At 42.7% G+C, this 18,454-nt stretch overlaps 1 protein-coding gene across 2 annotated transcripts in view; it reads right to left on the minus strand.

Annotated features, from left to right (window-relative positions):
• Positions 1-18,454, minus strand: part of LARGE1 (LARGE xylosyl- and glucuronyltransferase 1) — a 611,843-nt gene that overhangs the window by 3,202 nt on the left and 590,187 nt on the right. For both annotated transcript variants that reach the window (XM_072655854.1, XM_072655855.1), the window contains exons 13-14: positions 7,397-7,543; positions 766-961 (exon numbers count right to left, since the gene is read on the minus strand). In XM_072655854.1, the coding sequence (XP_072511955.1) occupies positions 766-961; positions 7,397-7,543 (343 nt within the window). The remainder of the gene's footprint in view (positions 1-765; positions 962-7,396; positions 7,544-18,454) is intronic.

Raw genomic sequence — 18,454 nt, forward strand, 5'->3', positions numbered from 1 at the left:
TGGACGATCTGCCAATTGATTTTAGCTGAGGGATTGAAGGAATAAGGGATACTTGTGTGCAAACATGGTCAAAGGTGGTAGAGTTGGGCCCCTAAACTGGGCATTCTCTGCACCAAACACTTCTGGAAACCACCTCAACTTACCTAAACAATTTGCTTTGGACAACTCATTACTCAATGACCATGGGTTAAGTTGGTCATTGTTACAGATTTTCCATTTTTTAAGGTAATAACCCATTAGAATTAGAGCACTGCCCTTTGTCCCCATGGCACTCTGAGCTCCTGCCAACCACCTTTTTGTTCGAAGGATGGGCATGACTTGCTCAGGTTTTGCAATTTGAAATATAGGAACTGGTCTTCTAACTTGATTTGCTTTCTTCATGACCATTCATGAGCTAGTCCTGACTTCAAAATTGGCTCCTTCTCTAGGCTAATGGTTTAGGAGGCTGATTTCACCTTTAGTTCGGTGCCATAGGAAAGAATCAATAGCTAATGATTGTTTTCTTGCCTCATCATTAAGAGATTATAGGGATTTTCTATAATGGAGTAAAATGGATGGTCAATGGAATGCCAGTTCTTTCAAATTCAAGTCTGGGTTCTAGGCCTGTGGAACCTTGGGTAAGTCCTTTTCCTCTTCTGAACCTCAGGTTTCTCATCTGTAAAGTAAGAGCAATTGAACCTATTGGTCCCTGATATGAATTGTCTCTAACGTTCCCTAATTCTATTTAATTTCTATGAGATCTGGGGAGTTTGGGGCTCACTTTACCTGTGCATCCAGCTCCATGATGTGGGCCACCTTGTTCCAGCCAAACCCAACAAACCTTCGGTCATATTCAGGGCAGTCACGCCTCACCACGACATATGGTTCAAAGTCTGCTTCCCATTCGACTCGATATGGGGTGGTGGCTGTTCTCCACTTGGCAAAGTTGGTAGGGGCATGCCCTTTTGTCCAAACATGATACCTTAGGACATAAATAAAGATGAGGTACTGGTAAAGGGAGTGATGGAATCAGTGTTAAGAGCGTCGACATGGCCAAAGATGGCATAGGTTGATGTGCACAACTTTTTAAGATCAGGATGTCAGACCCATGCTGTCATAGCAACCTAGCCACCATTTTGTTCCACACAATCTTCTGTCTATCTAGAAGACCTTTTATATATCTTCTGTTCTCTGCATCATTGTACCAAGAGAGGCAGAATGGTAAGTTGGTAAGAGTTTGGGTTAGGACTCATAGAACGTGAGCTCAGACATCATTTGTTGCACTTACTACCTGTGTGGTTTTGGGCAAGCAACTTCAACTCCTTGGACCTTAGTTTCTACCTCAGCAAAATGAGAGGGCTGCACCTGATGACCTTTGAGGTTGCTTCTAGAACTAAACCTGTGATGCCAAATGAGAGCTACGTATGATGAAATTTACAAGTAGGCAGGAAATGAGAGTGGCCAGCTTCAAATTCTACTTGAATATTTAGGGTCTACTTTGTCCTTGATATCACTCTTTGACTCTAATCTGATGGCTTTATACTCTCTGTCAATTTGTATTTGTTCATTTAAATGCTTGTCAAGTATCTGATAAAAGTATGTTTACAGTGGGTGCCTTTTCCCATTATATTCCAGTCACTCTCGATATACCTCTCAAGAATGTGCCCTCCCTTGTAAGTATGGTAAAGCCAATTGATGGGAACCTTGTCTGACAGTGTATTCAATATAATGCACCCATATGACTCCCCTGTTGGAAAAAGGGAGAAGACCATTTGTTCATCTGTTCTTTGAGATCAGTCACTGCAATCACTCAGAGTTAGATTTCTGTTTAGTCATCTTTTCTTTCACATTACTGAGTGACCTTGTACTACTAAGATTCAATAGGTTTAATGACCATATTGAGGTTTGGAAGGCAGCTATTTGAGAAGCTTTTTCCCTTTTTCCCTCCCCTCCCTCTCTCTCTTTCTCCCTATCTGTCTCTCTCTCCTCTCTCTCTCATTCTCTCTCACTCCCTCCTTCCTTCTCTCTCCTCTCTTGTCTCTCTCTCCACTCTCCTCTCTCTCCCTCTCTCTGTCTCTCTCCTCCTCTCTGTCTCTCTCTGTGTGTCTCTCTCTGTCTCCCCCGCTGCCCCTTGTCTGTCTGTATTCATCCCTCATTTTTGAAGAAGACTATGCCATCAGAGAAATGATGACATGACTTGCACTTGACTTTGCTTTGAGTGAGGGAGAGCTGTGCAAGGTCACCAGCCTCACTTTTCTCTCCTGAGTCATCTGGATCCAGTGACCAGATATTCATTAGGATGACTGGAGAAGGCCCAGAAAGCAATGGGAGACCTTTCCCTATTCAGGTAATTACTTAGAGTGAGGTAATGCCCACTCAATGAATAGGCCTCTTTAAGAAGTAATCAGGGAATGGCCCTTTAATGAGCAAGAGAAAAAGAAACAGGTAAATCAATCTGGGAAGGAAAGAGCCACAGTCACTATTGATAATAACTCTGAAGCCAGGAGGGTCCCCAAAAGAGACATTGAGTGTAGTTTGGGCAGGGACCTATTGTTGTGCAGTGTATGGTACTCAGAGGGTACTGAGTTTAAGAGTTTTGGAAAGACAAAGGAAGGAAGGAAGTATGAAAGGAAAGAAGGAAGGAAAGAAACAAAGAAAGAAAGAAAGGAAGGAAGAAGGAAAGAAAGAAAGACAGACAGAAAGCAATCTGGCCCATAAATCCAAGTTAACTGGGCATCCCCTGGCCATCCAAATTTACCTTCCTTTGGAGAGGAGAAGGAAGTGGGGAGACAGAAGGGAGCAGATGAGCTGAGTTACCCAGTCAACTGGGTCCGCATTCAAGCAGTTTGGTCTATTCAGAGGTCTGTGTTCATCCTTCATTTTTGAAGACCATGACCAGAGAATTGATAACATGACTTGCACTTGACTTTGTTTTGAGTGAGGGAGGGCTGTGCAAGGTCACCAGCCTCACTTTCCTCTCCTGAGCCATCTGGATCCAGTGACCAGATATTCATCAGGATGACTGGAGAAGGCCAAGGAAGCAATTGGAGACCTTGGTCTATTCAGGTAATCACTTAGAGTGAGGTAATGCCCATTCAATGAATAGGCCTCTTTAAGAAGTAATTAGGGAATGGCCCTTTTAATGAGCAAAAGAAAAAAAAAACAAGTAAATCAAGCCGGGAGGGAAAGAGCAACAGTTACTATTGATAATCACTCTGAAGCCAGAAGGGTCCAGAAAACAGCCATTAAATGGAGTTTGGGCAGGGACCTATTGGTGTGCAATGTATGGACTTCAGAGGGCACCGAGTTTAAAGTTTTGGGAAAGACAAGAAAGAAAGAGAGACAGAGAGAGAGGTAGGAAGAATATGTATATGGTTTAGGTTTAAGAGCTTCTGCAAGGAAAGTTGCAAATGTTTCCAGTATTGGTTTCAGAATTGAATATCTTTGTTGTTCTTCAGCCAACATTCATGTATAGCAGAAAGAGTAGGACAGAATGCAGCAGGATGTTGGCCTGACCTTCCTGCTGTCTCCCTATGTGACAATGGACAAGCCACTTTCCACCTCTGTGCCTCTCAGTTTCCTCCTCTGTAAAAAAATATGGGACTGCAATTACAATATGGCAGATATCCAAAGGTTGAAGGCAGATATCCAACCTGTACCTGAAAACAATCTAGCCCTGGCGAGTAGAGCTCTCCAAAGACTCAGTCAACTCTAGAGGTCTAGGCTCCCAGGACAACTCTGAAGCCACAGGGAGAATAGCTGTTCAGATGAGGAGAGAAAAGGGAGTTGTCACTGGGCTGCTCCTGCCTGTTTAGGAGTTGGGCTTTGAGTCTCTGTCTCTGTCAGCTCAGTGCCTTTGACAGGCACCAACCGAGCTCAGAAAACTGGCAGAAAAATGACAAGTCAAGTGATGGCATTTCAATAAAGCCTATAGGAAGGAAAAGAGATGAGGCTGTCAGATGTCAGGGCTAATCCCTAGAAATAGCTCTAGGGCCAAGGCAGCCCTGGAAATGAGGGATTGGGGCCGCTGTCCTTGGGAAACTTGTTACTGAGGGTTGCAACCTTTGACTAAACAGGCAATCTGCAATCAATGATCATGCCTGCCAATGGTCTAATGTTGATTATCTGAGGCTTTGGGATCTCTGGTCTGTTTGGATGGACTTAGACTGAGGACGTCTGGGTCTGAATCTTGACTCAGCCACTTCCCTATCTGGGCTTCTGCTTTCTCATCTGAAAAATGACAAGGTTGAGTTTGAATGGACTTAGAGTGAGGACATCTGAGTCTAAATCTTGACTCTGCCACCTCCCTATCTGGGCTTCCGTTTTCTCATCTGAAAAATGACAAAATTGAGTCATCACTCCCAAAAGATGGATGGTGAAGCACCTCTCCCACTCCTTGGCCGAGAGGTGGAGGACCAGAGGGGCAGAACAAGGCCTACATTTTCAGACATGACCAGTGTGTTCATTGAGCTTGTTTGTTATAAGAGAGGGCTTTCTTGGGGTGGTGGTGGGGAGTCAGACGGTACAAAAAAGAATGTCAACAAAACATTTTTGAAAAACATTTAAAAAAAGAAAATTATTGTTTTGAATTATTTTTGCCATCAAGATTTAGATTTCAATGCAGTTTTTTCCCTCTTTCCTATCTCCTGCTCCCAATGGCAAACATGGAAAACTCTGATGTGCTGTAAACTCACAAGCTGAGGAGGATGGGGGATGGGGGAAAAAGATAAGGAGGGACAGACAGAGAGAATATGGATGTGACCTTCTTTGGGGGGATGAACAAGCTGTGATTGCCCACCCTTATATAATTTGTATTCTTAGAGAGGGGCCTGAACCACTAAGATGTTGAGTGCCATTAATAGTAATTAGTATTTCTTGATCAGTCCTTTTAGTCGTATCCAACTCTCCATGACCCCATTTTGGGGTTTTCTTGGCAAAGATCCTGGAATGGTTTGCCATTTCCTTCTCCAGCTCATTTTACAGATAAGCAAACTGGGGCAAACAGGGTTACAGGGCTTGCCCAGGATCACACAGCGAGGAAGTGCCTGAGACCAGATTTGAACTCATGAAGATGAGTCTTCCTGACTCCAGGCCTGGTGCTCTGTGTACTATGGTATCACCTGGCTGCCTAACAACAATAACTTTTATATGGTGCTTTAAGGCTTACAAAGGATTTTACAAACACATCCTCACAACCGTGTGAGGTAGGTAATGTTACTTATCCCCAGTTTACAGGTGAGGAAACTGAGGCCCAGAGAGATTAAGTCACTTTTGCCATGCTACTGAATGATAGAGCTGAGGATTTGAACACAGGTCACTGGATTACAAATTCAGTATCCTTTCCACTAGATCATGTGGCCTTTCCTTTCTGGGTCTCAGTTTCCCCATCTGTTATGTGAAGCAGTTGGTCGAGATGATTTCTAAGGTTTTATTCCAACTTCAAATCTGTGATCTTTGAATCCAGTTAGGGGCTGCTCACCAGGGACTTTCCCTCTTCCTCCCTTAATTATCCCAACAGGTTCAGCTTGAACGGACATCATTAGAAACTGCCCATGAGATGGAGGAATGAAGCTGGCTCGGCTGGATCCTCTCCTTAGAAAGAGGCCATCAGGCTACTGTGGGCATTTTTGACTGAGGAGAATGAGCCAGAGGGAATGAAGAGAGTGAGCGAGCTTTTAAAATAAGCTTGTTTGGGGCATGTCATTCTCATTGTCTGGACTCACATTGGTAAGCTTTTAGCCTGCCCTTCAAAGTGCCATTCAGGGCCCTGTGTCTCTTGGAAACAAGGAGGAAATGGCTTACTTCTGAGGGCGACATCAACTTCTTTGGGCCTCTCAGGTCCATTTTGCAAATTGTCTCCGCCAGGCCACTCCATTAGGTGAAAATTGCTTTAAAAAGGATGCTTTTGTGGATTAGATTTTTCTCCTATTTCTTCAAAATGGATGGCATTTATTAAAAAGGAGGGGGAGAGAATGCAGTAGTTTTCTGGTACAGGTCTCCCTTCAGAGGCTATAGAAGAACCTTCCTCCAGGTTCCCCTCCTTGGTTATGTGGCCAGCTGTCTCCAGGAAGCAGAGTGTATTCTTCCTAATCCTGTGGGCTGTTGACAGCTCTGCTTCAAAGGGGATGGAGTCATGCTTTTCATGGAAATCCTGGGGCAGGAAAGAGCTGTTCAACAGGCAAGATAAAAGAAATAGGTCCACAGGGGCCCTAGGGAGCAGATGCCCAGAACTCTTAGGAGGAGGTTTTGAGCCAAACAAACTTGTCGATGGGGGAGAATGGAAGAAAAAAATAGTAATAAAAAAATTTTAAAGCATTTTTACTGACAAGCTTTCACTTGGGTAATAGGATACCAAGTCTAGAATCAGGAGCCTGGGGCTTTAGAGATTGGCCTCCAACATGTATTTGGAGAGTATTCTACACAAAGGAGGCCTGAAGGTGTCATATTGGAAATAGGCCTAGATTTGGACCCTGAAGACCTGGGTTCCCAGCCTTAGCTCTATTACTTACCGTGACCTTGGGCAGGTTGCTTGCCCTCTCTGGGTCTGGGTTTTCTGCTTTGTAGTAAAGGCATCATAAAGAATAATTTGGTACATTAGAAAGTATGGTGGAGGCAGAGGAGATGGGTTTAAATCCTGTCTCTGAACTTTATTCCCTGTGTGACCTTGGTCAGGTCCCTCAGCTCCCCTGAGCCTCAGTTTCCTTTCCTGTACAAAAGAGGACAAGGCCAGATGGCCTCTGAGTCTTCTTTTAGCTCTAGCTTTATGATCTTAAAATGAGAAGGGTAGTGGGCTAGGCCAGATGACCATTAAGGTCACTTCCAGCTTGACTCACAGCCTTGACTACCAGGCAAAAACCAATAGTATTACTCAGAAATGTAGAGTACTTTTATAACATACATTTGGTAACTAGGGTTAGCGACCTGAAGCCTACCTTAGATGTCAGTACAAAAAGTCATCCCTCTCACAAATCTTCCCTTCTGCAACATTACCTTAGATCCAGTGTGGAAAAACAAGCCAATTCTTTGTAGTTGTAGAAAGAAGCACATTGTGAGAGGCCTTTCTAGGTCAATGAATCCACTGTATCCTTTAAAAGGACCCTGCCTCCTTCAACCTTGCTACCATTTCTGGAGTTAGTACTAGGAGAGAAACGTATCGAGACCATTATGTGGCATACTAGAGAGTGTTGGACTTGGAGTCAGAAAGACCTAAGTTCAAATTCTTCCTCAGGTCCTTATTCTCTTTGTGACCCTGAGCATGTCCCTTAACTTCCATTTCCTGATGTGCAAAATGGCATCATCCTAAGGCTGTATCATCAAACACTCAAGCACTTCATAAACCTTAAAATGTGATATAAATGTTAGTGATGGTATTGCCAAGGATCACCTGCTGAAACCACAGGTGAGTGTCACTCCTTACCTGAAAGTAAAGAGAGTCCCCATATCCAACATCGATAGGAGCTCCGCTTTGGACTTGGGGAAGGATAGACGGTATCGGAGAGTTTCAAAAGCTGGAACAATTAGCGCCTTCTTGGTATTGGCCAGGTCTAGCTGGATGACTGACTTCCTGGTATGAAAGAGAACACAGAACCAAAGAGGGTCACTTAAATCTGGATCTTTGTAGGACCTCAGGAGCCTAAGTTTGGAGCAAGAAGACACCTTAGAGGTGGGTCATCTTTTCCAAACCATACTTACTCGAGGCATCAATCACCTTTAATATATTCATTCAAATTTCAGTGAATGACCCTTGAGTGATAATGAGTTTACTCTCTGTCCAGTGAGACAATTCAGTTCTGATCTATTTTAAAATAATGGGTGAATAATCTTCACTTTTCTTATAAATCCCACTCATTTGTCCCTAGTCTGCCTTTTAGGGCAAAGTAAAACAAGTCTAATCCTTTTTCTATATGATCACCTTTCAAATAATTTAAAACTGCTGTCATGTGCCTACTAAATTTCTTCTTTTCCACATTTCTTTCAATTGCTTGCCCTCAACTTTGTTTCTTTTTTTAAAAACTTAACAATATTTTATTTTTCCAATTACACGTAAAGACAATTTTCAACATTCAGTTTTTGAAAGATTTTGAGTTCCAAATTTTTCTCCTTCCCTTCTTCCTCTCCCCCTCTCTAAGATGGCAAGGAATCTGATAGAGGTTATCCATGTGCAATCATGTAAAATATATTTCCACATTAGTCATGTTGTGAAAAAAGAAACAAAAGGAAAAACACACAAAAAGCTATGGGAATTAAACTCAAAACAGTGAAACTAGTTTGCTTTGAAATGCATCTGTTCTTTCCCTGGATGTGGATAGCATTTTCCATCATGAGTCTTTTGGAATTGTCTTAGATCATTACTCAGAAGAACTAAGTCAGTCATAGAGGATCATCACACAATGTTACTGTTACTTCAACCCTGGTTTTGAGTCACTTCACAGTGTAGGTCATAGTTCTATGGCTGTCCTTGTCTTTACCTTTTTATGTATCATGGACCCCTCTGGCACTTTCATGAAGTCTCTGGGCTCCTTCTCCAAATCATATTTTTAAATAATTGAAGGAAATTCGAAAATCCCCTTAGAGGTTAGTGAAAGTAAAGATATAATTATTTTTTCCCATTCAGGTTCATAGATGCCCTGAAATCTATGGACTTCATATTAAGAATCCCTGCACTAGTTTTCCCTCAAAAAAGTATGAGCTATTTGAGAGCAGGGACTTAAAAAACCAAAAAACAAAACTTTGTATCCCTAGCATTCACCACAGTTCATTGCCTGTAGCAGGTGCTTAATAAATGTTTGTTGGATTGAACTACACTCATTTGTGATATCTGTCTTGTAACCAATATGGTGCCCTCCAAGGGGTCTGACCAAAGTAGAGTACAGAGAGTCTGGCATGCACAGCAAGACCATCATCATTCTAGGCAGCCACAAGGCATCATCATGGAAAGTGGGTTGGGAGGGGAGAGTGGGGAGAAAGGCAGAAAGGGCAGCCTCTTTCAGTTATCCTCTTCTTCATGAAACAAGAGACCACAGCAATAAATCACATAGTAGCAAACATCTGTCCTCCCTCTGGCCCTGGTCAGTACTCAAATGACACAAGATGGTGGGTAGAGAAGGGCACATGGGAGAAGGTGGAGGGAGAGGGGAGGGCTGAGGATTAGAGAAGGTAAACAGCCTGCTCCAATGGACTCCCATGGAGGGCAAAAGACCACTTTCAGAAAGGCTGGTAAATTGGCAGTTTGAAGAAGAATGGTTGGATTCGTTAACATCCCTGACCTCAGAACGATTTTCTTTTTAAGGAGAGATTGCACATAACCCCTGTGATGGAGAGAAGACATAGAGGATGGGGAATAAGGTTTAAGACAGCTTGGCAGAAAGTACAGTTTCCAGGCTTCCCATATATTGATTTCACCTTTTTGCCATTTGTGATAGGAATCACTGCTTTAAGAGAAACATAGAAATGGACCAAAGTGGAATTCTTTGTTGTATCCCAAACCCTTCAGTTTGTAGTTTGATTTCCAACAGAAGGATCTGTATGGTCACTGTAACCAGCCTAGGTCCCTCTTCATGACATAACTAACTCATGGGATACTGAAAGAATAAACTTAGTAAATCCAGTAGGACAAGCATTGCCTGAGGTAGAATTGTGAAGAGAGGAAAATCCACCTATGGGATTTTCTGCCTTCCTCAATTCTACCCTTTTTTCTTGTGCCTCCTCAAGTGGTACAGCAGGTACCCTCATGTTCTCTTTGCCCTCTTCTTATCAACAACTATTTCTGTTTCTAGAAAGGGATCAATTCTCTATGTCATATATATATATATATATATATATATATATAAATATGTCACATATATGTATATATATGTGTGTATATATATGTACACACACACACTCACATACATTGATTTACTTCAGGTCACATAGCCAATATGTGTCAGAGGTAGGATTCTGGCAGGAAGACCAAGGTCCAGGTCCTGTCTCTGACGTATCCTATGTGACCATGGGCAAGTCATTTCACTTTACTAGTTCTATGATTCTATGACTGCCTATGGCTTTCCATCATCCCTCTTTCAAGATTTTTGTTGTTCAGTCATTTCGGTTGTATCCGACTTTTTGTGACCCCATTTTGGGGTTTTCTTGGCAAAGATACTGGAGTGGTTTGCCATTTCCTTCTCCAGTTCATTTTCCAGATGAGAAAACTGAGGCAAACAGGGTGAAGTTGTGTGACTTGCCCAGGGTCACACAAGTGTCTGAGACCAGATTTGAACTTACGAAGATGAAGCTTCCTGATTCCAAGCCCAGTCCACTGTACCACCTAGCTGCCTTCTTTCAAGATTTGGTAGGTGAAAACTGGCATGCTTTGAAGTGACTAGGATAATGGTATTTTCCTCTACCCACTTCCTTCTGGAATCACCATTAGTTCTATCAGCATTGAGGCAGCTCATGGCCATTGGAGAATATCATGCTGTTAATGGTCTCTTTTGAGAAAGTGACTTCCCTTCTCTGACAGTCATTTTTGTGAATGATGCTTCCCATGGTGATGAAGGAATCTGCTTTAGACAAGGTCTTCATTCCTCTCCACCCACTTTGTTCATTTGTTCTCCTTTGAGGCTCTGAGTATCCTCCTGAAAGGTTCTATTTCACAGCAGGCCAAAGGGGTCTCCCATTAGAAGGGATGATTGTTTCCATTTGATCCAATAGTAGACCATGTGAAAAATCCAATGGGGACCCAGGTGTAGCTGAGATGATGGTGTTGACAAGGAAGGCTGCCCTGAAAGAATTCCCTGATCTTTCCTCTTTCTGGTGTGGATATCAGTTTCTATGACTTGTGGCTGAAAACCAGCTCCTGTGACCAAGGATTAATCTGAGTTCTTTTCTCAACTCCTCATTAAATTTGGTAAACTATTCCCTCTGTAGGGATGATTCTGTTGCATCATCAAAGTCTGGAAAGTCAGGTCTGTCAATAAGCATTAATTAAATGCCTACTATGTTACTCGAGTTGGAGTCCTGGAAAAAATGGGGAACTTTCCCTCATCTTATACTTGTGACCAGAAGACTGGTGTTGAAAAACCATGTTCAGGTCATGAAGATAATGGCTATCCTTCTTTAATTCTACCCTTCTTCATCTCCACCACCTGGCTCCCCTGACTTGGAGTCCCAGCTAACGTAGTACTTCCTCAAGAAGTCTTCAATTCTCCTTCATTCCAGTGCCTTCCCTTGGATGAGCATTTCCCATTTTTCCTGTTTATGTTTTCTTTGTCCACAGTGGTTTGCATACTGTCTCTCCCAATCGATTAAAAATAGGACAGGGACTGGGTTTTTGCCTCTTTTTTTTGTATCCTTAGAACTTGGCGTAGTGCCTGATACATAGTAGGCACTTGATAAATTTTATTGACTGATGGACTGACAGAGATAGGTTGAAAGATAAATCCACAGATAAAACCTTTATGAAACACTCTGGGCCAAGAATTCACTGTACTGAGCTCTGGGATACAAATACTAGGAAGCAAGCACGCTCTGCCTCCAAAGACAATACATTCTAATGGGGGGGGGAGTTAAAAGGAGAGCTGGAAGGGGGAGTAGTTTACGGATAATGGCATGGCTAGAGATGGCTAGGAATTTTCCAACACTCTGGGATTGATACTTTAATAAAAGTAATAATAACAATATTTATACGATGCCTACTATGTGCCAGACACTTTAGAAGTATATGTGAGTGCCATTTTTTTCAACGTAGATAGCCTGGCTCCCACCTTCCAAAAGTCAGTAAGTAGAACAGAAGCTTCCAGAGAGAGGCCCAGTTTGTATTTTCTTTGTAAATTACTCCCTCCAAACTTGCCTCCTTGCTGCTTTGTCTCATCTGGTGATCTTGGAAAGATCTGGTCTGAACTTGGAAACTGTTGGTTCAGGTGTGTCCAAAAACAGAGGCCCAAAGGTTTCGTGGAGGGACTCATTGTCCAGTGTGAACATCTCTGATTTTGCCAATATCTTGGGATGTTGGGTGAGATCAAAGCTGGATTCCCACACAGACCCACTCTATTATTTCCCATAAATGGGGTCTGTTGGGATGCATTCCCAGAGGTGTCCTTTTCCTGGATCACTACCTGTTCATGGTCTACTAAACCATGAAATGTTGGCTATGAAACATTTCCTGCAGGATCCAGGAGATGTCGACTCTGGGTTCTTGCCATCATTCTAGAGATGGGTATGATGGAAAATAATACATGTTGGGAGAGAAACATTTTATTTGGGTTGAACCCGACTCTCACAATCTCCGAAGGAAGTAGAATCTGCTTTATAGGGCATCTAGTGTCTTTCAATACCCAAAGTAAAAACTGCCCCCAGCATGTGACAATATGGTGTAGTAGACTGAATGCTGGATTTGAAGTAGGGAAGAGAGTGGTTTAAATTTTGTCTCTGACATTTACTCTCTGTGTGATCTTGGACAAACTATTTAAAGCCCTTGGACAATTTGCTATGTCCTACTTACTACATTATAGATGGGCCGTGATCCCCGTCATTTGTTTTTGGATAAAATCACAGACCCTGGATATACTGATGCAATGGTGCCTAATGGGCAAGTCAATTAACCTCTGTGGGTCTGTTTTCTCATTTGCGAAATCAGAAGGTTGAACCAGAGTGTCTCCAAGGTTCCTTGTAGACCTTAGCTCTAGACCTACATATCCCAATGATCTGACACTTCTTGGCTGTGACCCTCAGCAGGCTACTTCAACTTTCTGGGCCCTTTTTCTCATTTAAGAAAAATAAGAAAGTTGGAATCCATTTTCCCTAAATTCCCTTCTAGTTCTGGCTCTATGATCTTATGATGTTTCCTTCTATCACTATTATTTCCACTGCTTCAGTTGTTGTAACCTTTATGTGTTGTAGAATATTAGAATAGAAAGGGGTGTTAACAATGACCTCATGCTCCCCAAGGACCAACAGATATTGAGAGTAGAGCTACAGAGAGAGGGAGAGTGAAGAGAAGAGGGAAGGGAATAGGAGGGGAGAAGCGGGGAGGACAGGAGAGGCCCGGGGAGGACAGGAGAGGCCCGGGGAGGACAGAAGAGGACAGGAGAGGGGAGGACAGGAGAGGAGAGGATAGGGAAGGGGAGGAGGGGAGGGAAGGGCAGGAGAGGGGAGGGGAAGAAAGGAGAGAGAGGGAATGGGGAGACTGAGAGAGATTCCAGGGAGAAGCAGGGCTCAGAAACAGAAATTTCATTTTTAAAAAGCATTAGTCTCATAGTGATAAGAGCTTGTGTCATTTCTATTGGAAACCACTAGGTGGTGCTTCCCCCTCAATGATGTGGTGCTTCCCCCTCAATGATGTGGTGCTTTTTTGAAGGCAGGAAAAAAAGATTCCTACTTGGGGGAGTCACAGATCTGTGGCTGGTAGTGATGGTGGAGTCCATCTAGTCTAATTTATTCATTTTACAAGTGAGGAAACTGAAACCTAGGAAGGTTACATAACTTGTTCAAGGTCTTGGGATCAAAGGTCCCAGGACCTCTGAGGTCCTCTGGCCCAAATCCTTCATTTTACAAATCAGAAAACTGGCTCAGAGAGGACTCAGGGTCACATGGGTAGTAAATATCAGAGTGAGATTTGAACTCAAGTCCAGAGTCTTTGGTCCTTCTTGCATACCCCAGAGCCTCAGAAAACATATATGAGTTTTCCAACTTTTTCTCCTGCCACAGCTCCCTGGTAATCATTTCTGACACAGCATAAGTGGATAGGGGAAAGGTGTATTTCTCAAAGGGCCTTTCTTGGAAATGTTATCCCCACGATCATCTGGATTGTCATTTCTTGGTCACAGACTGCCAGTAGACGATAGGGTCAGGGTCAAGTAAGAGTACTTGGTTCCCCATGCAGTGGAAATGCCAATGTTTGAAAGCAGGAATGGTTCACTTGGTGGGTCCAATACTCTAAGAGAAGATACATGGCTATATGGAGATACACACACACACACACACATATATATATGCACACACACACATAAATACATATATACACAAATACACATGCGTGTATGCACACACATATACACATGCACACACAATACATACATGTATATATGCACACACATATATACATATGTGTATATATGTGCACATGTATGAATAGTCAAAGATCACAGGAATAGAACGAGGAGGTGCCTTCAGATCATTTAGTTCGACCTCCTAATTTTAATGGCAATCACTTTTTAAGGTTTATAAAGTGCTTTGCATAGGCTAACTCAGTGGATCCTCACAGCAATCCCATGAACACCAGCTATTATTATTAATCTCCATTTTAGAGATAAAGAAACTGAGGCTGAGAAAGTTTAAGTGATTTATCCAGGTTCAGTGTTTGAGGAGGAAAGTCAAGTATCCCCAACTCCAGGTCCAATACTATGTTCTCTGTGTCACCCACGTGGCACCATCAGACCCATTTTACATGTGAGGAAACAGAGGCCCAGAGAGATACAGTATTTTGCCCAAAGGAATATGTGGCAGCAGCCAGATTCAAATCCAGGGCCTTTGACTCTGGATTTAATTTAGTTACCCATCCCGCATACACACTCCACCACACTGCCTTCTTATCTTTCCCACAGTGGAAGCTGACTGTGCAAATTAGCAAAGTCCAACTGGGCTGCGGTCAGAAAGAAAGCAGATTCTGAACAAGCTACAGGACAACGTCAAGTGAAGCTCCCAGCACCATCTCATTGTATCACTCTGGATGGCCGAGGTCCTCTGTACATGGGGAAGAGGGGGATGTGCCTGACCAGCTGTTGGCCGGCCATGGGCTGGAAGCCATGTGTCCCCTGGTGGGGAAGGCTCCAATAGAGAACTCAATTAGAGCAGAGAAGCTAATGAGGCCGGGGTCACGGGTCACGAGCTGAACCCCCGTTGTTGGGCTGTACCTCAGCTCAGTTTCTCAGCTGTAGACAGCATCTCCAAAGCCCAGCCAGCCTCGGCTCAAATCCACCAGACCATAAGGGAGGAGCTGGGGACAAAGGAACAAATCCCTACTGCTGGGAAAGATAGCTCCAAAGGATGGTGCACAGTCTGTTGGGATCACTGAGCTGGTCAAAGGTCCAACTCTCCTACTTACCAGCTGCGTGGCCTTGAGCACATTGTCTAACCTCACTGGGCCTGTTTCCTCATTTGTAAAATAGTCAGATGGATACTCATACATACCACCTCATGTAGCTGATGTGGGGAAAGTATTTTGAGATAACTGACATTTATACAGAGGTAGAATGTTTACTCAGCCCTTCCCACACAAAATAGTACGATCAAATAGATGTGGCAAATAGCATTCCCATTTTATGGATGAGAAAATGGAAGTTCTTAGAAATTATGCGATGTGGCCAAATTGCCCAAATGCACCTGTGTGGATGTGTGCATGTAAACATATTTTGAGGGGAGGGGGAAAGTCTACACCTACGAACAGAACAGAGAATTCTCAACCTCTGATACATATTATGTGATCCTCAGCAAGTCATGTATCATCTCAGTGGCCCCCAAGCAACTAAGTAGTACAGAGTATAGTAACATGCAGTGGTGAAAGGAAAGGTTCACTAAGCATTCCCCGCAACCAAGAAAATCACCTATTTGGATTTTTTTTTTTATTAAAAGAGCTCTTTGTGTGGAAGTTCCCTTCACTAGAGCTGAGCAGCACTTTAGAGACTTGAAGTGACTTGCTCAAGGTGACTTATCTAGCCTGTGTCAGAAGTGGGACTCGAACCCAAGTCTTTCTGATTCTAGGGTGGATCTTCTCTCCACTATGCCCTGTTATTTCTCTGAGATCACCAAAGTTACAAAGACAGTAAGACCTGGGATTTGTACCTAGGTCTTCTGGGCAGCCAGTCCAGTATTCCCTCCACTATATGATGTTATCTGAGCTTAGCTACTGCTTGCATGTATTAATAATGTCACATTCTTAAAATGAAGGTTGGAAAGGCTTATTAATAATAGCTAGCATTTTTATATGCTCAAATTTTCTCACCAAAATCTTGTAAGGTAAACACTATCATTATCCCTATTTTATAGATGAGAAAACTGAAGCTGAGAGAGGTTAAGTCAGTTGCCTAGAGTCGCACGGCTAGTAAAATGTCTGAATCGGGAATTCTGGTTTGCCAGACTCCAATTCTAGCACTGTATCCATGGGTTCCTTTGTTGTCTTATAACCTAATGTCATTGTTTTTATTTATTTGTTTGTTTATTTATTTTTAGTTTTCAACATTCATTTCCACAAGATTTTGAGTTCCAAATTTTCTCCCCATCTCTCCCCTCCCTCCCTCACCCCAAGACATCATGTATTCTGCTTACCTTTCCCCCAGTCTATCCTCCCTTCTATCACATCCCTCCCTTCCCTTATCCTCATCTTCTCTCTTTTCTTATAGGGCAAGATAGATTTCTATACCCCATTACCTGCATTTCTTATTTCTCAGTTGTATGCAAAAACAATTCTCATTATTTGCTCCTAATACTTTGAGTTCCTACTTCTCTCCCTTCCTCCCTCCCCACCCATCCCCACTGAGAAGGTAAGAAATTCAATATAGGGTATACATGTGTAGTTATGCAAAAGACTTCCATAACAGTCATAATGTCATTGGTTTTTAAGTCTCCATGCATCATAGAATCACCAAATATTAGGACAGTCAGACTAGGAGACATCTGCTGTGCAGAGTGTTGGCTTTGGAGTCCAGTCTTTCTGGAGTCAGAAAACAGGTTCAAGTGACTGACCGATTACTGAAGTCTCCTGAACCTCATTTTACTCATCTGTAAACTGAGGGGAATGGTCAAATGACTTTTGAGGTCCTTTCCAACTCCAAAGCTATGCTCTTGTCACCTTGGGCAAGTCTCCTCCCCTTTACAGTCTCAGTTTCCTTATCTCTAAAATGAAAGAGTTGACCTCAATGTCCTTTGAAGGACATTCCAACTCTGGATCTTAATCCCATGGAGGATCAGACTAGATAACCCTGAAGGTCCTTTCCCCCTCTAAACCTATGACACCAGGATTCCTGTTTTACAAAGGAGGCTGTGACTTATGCAAGGCTGCACATACAGTTAATTATAGGGCCTTGTCATACATCTAGCTCTTCTGACATCCAGTTCTGTGCTCTTTCGGGTACAACTTAAAGATGATTTATCCCTGATGGACCGATAAATGCAGGAATGGCTGATAAAAATGCTCACTGGTTTCCAAAGATATGAAATCAGCCAGAGAAGGAAAAATCCATTCTGGACCTTCCCAGAGCTAAGCCAGAGGGATCAGAGGTTTCTGGCTATCGGGCTTTGTAAATTAAGTTTCATAAAGTGGGATTTTAAGAACGATGTTTTCCCTTCAAAGCCTGGAGATCATTCAGTTTTGCAGACCAATTTCTAGTGAGGTGGGCAATTTCTGGAGCAAGGATGAAGCAAGACATGAGAGAGTGGGGTCAAAAGAGGCTGCAACTCCATTATATATTAACAGAATAACCTTGGTCAAATCGTATAACTTCTATGGGTCTCAGTTTTCTCATTCGTAAAATCAAGAGAGATTTGGCTTATGCTACACAAACTTGTAAACCCCTTCTAGTAATGATAGCATTGTTCTACATGGCCAAGGTAGGCAGATGGGGGAAAAGGAGAGAAGTGCTTCTGGGGATGGATTTGAATGAAAGGCAACTTGGTGCAGTGGAAATTAAAGACAGACAAACAATCAAAAACAAACACTGGGGCCCAAGGTCTGGCCTTGAACTCCTGCTCTGACCCATCCTCGCTTTGTTTGGATCTAAGTCAGCTACCTTCTCATCAGCAAAACAAAGGGGTTGGACTTAAGGATTTCTAAAATTCCTTCCAGCTCTAAATCAATGACACTTGGATCCTCGGAATTCTGGAACTGATGCTTAGTAGTTGGGTGATCCTTGGTAAATGACTTAGCCTCTCTGGATGGTAAATATGTTTGTTAAGTTGAATTGAATTTGCTCTTCCATGAATGGGTGGGATAATACTTACTATGCCTATCTCAGAGGGTTGTCATGAGGAAAGTTGGGAAATGCTAAAGAAATAGGAATTATTATTGTGAAGACGATGATGATAATGATGATGAAGAGCCCTAAGAGGACAGCCCTTTGCTACTTATATAGGATCCAAGGATCACAGAAGTGGGAAGAGATTTCCAAGGTCATTGACCTTATTTTTTAGAGCAAGTAAACAAGGCATGGAGAGGAAATGATTTGCCCAAAGTTGCACAGGTGGAATGTTGTGGATCCAGAATCTGAACCCCAGTCATACAGGAAAACAGGATTACATATTTAGAGCTGGATAAGATCTCAGACACCACACATTGTCTCCTTTTACAGAGGTGGTGGCAAAGATTAATTGAGTGCTGTCTATATTCCAAGCAGTTTCATAAGCATCAAAGATACAAAGAAAAGCAAAAAGCAGTCACTGATTTCAAAGACCTTCCACTTAAGGGGACACAAGATGCAAATAACTCGGTTTATATAAGATGAAT

This window comes from Notamacropus eugenii, chromosome 3 (genome assembly GCF_028372415.1).
Source record: "Notamacropus eugenii isolate mMacEug1 chromosome 3, mMacEug1.pri_v2, whole genome shotgun sequence".
NCBI lineage: Eukaryota > Metazoa > Chordata > Mammalia > Diprotodontia > Macropodidae > Notamacropus > Notamacropus eugenii.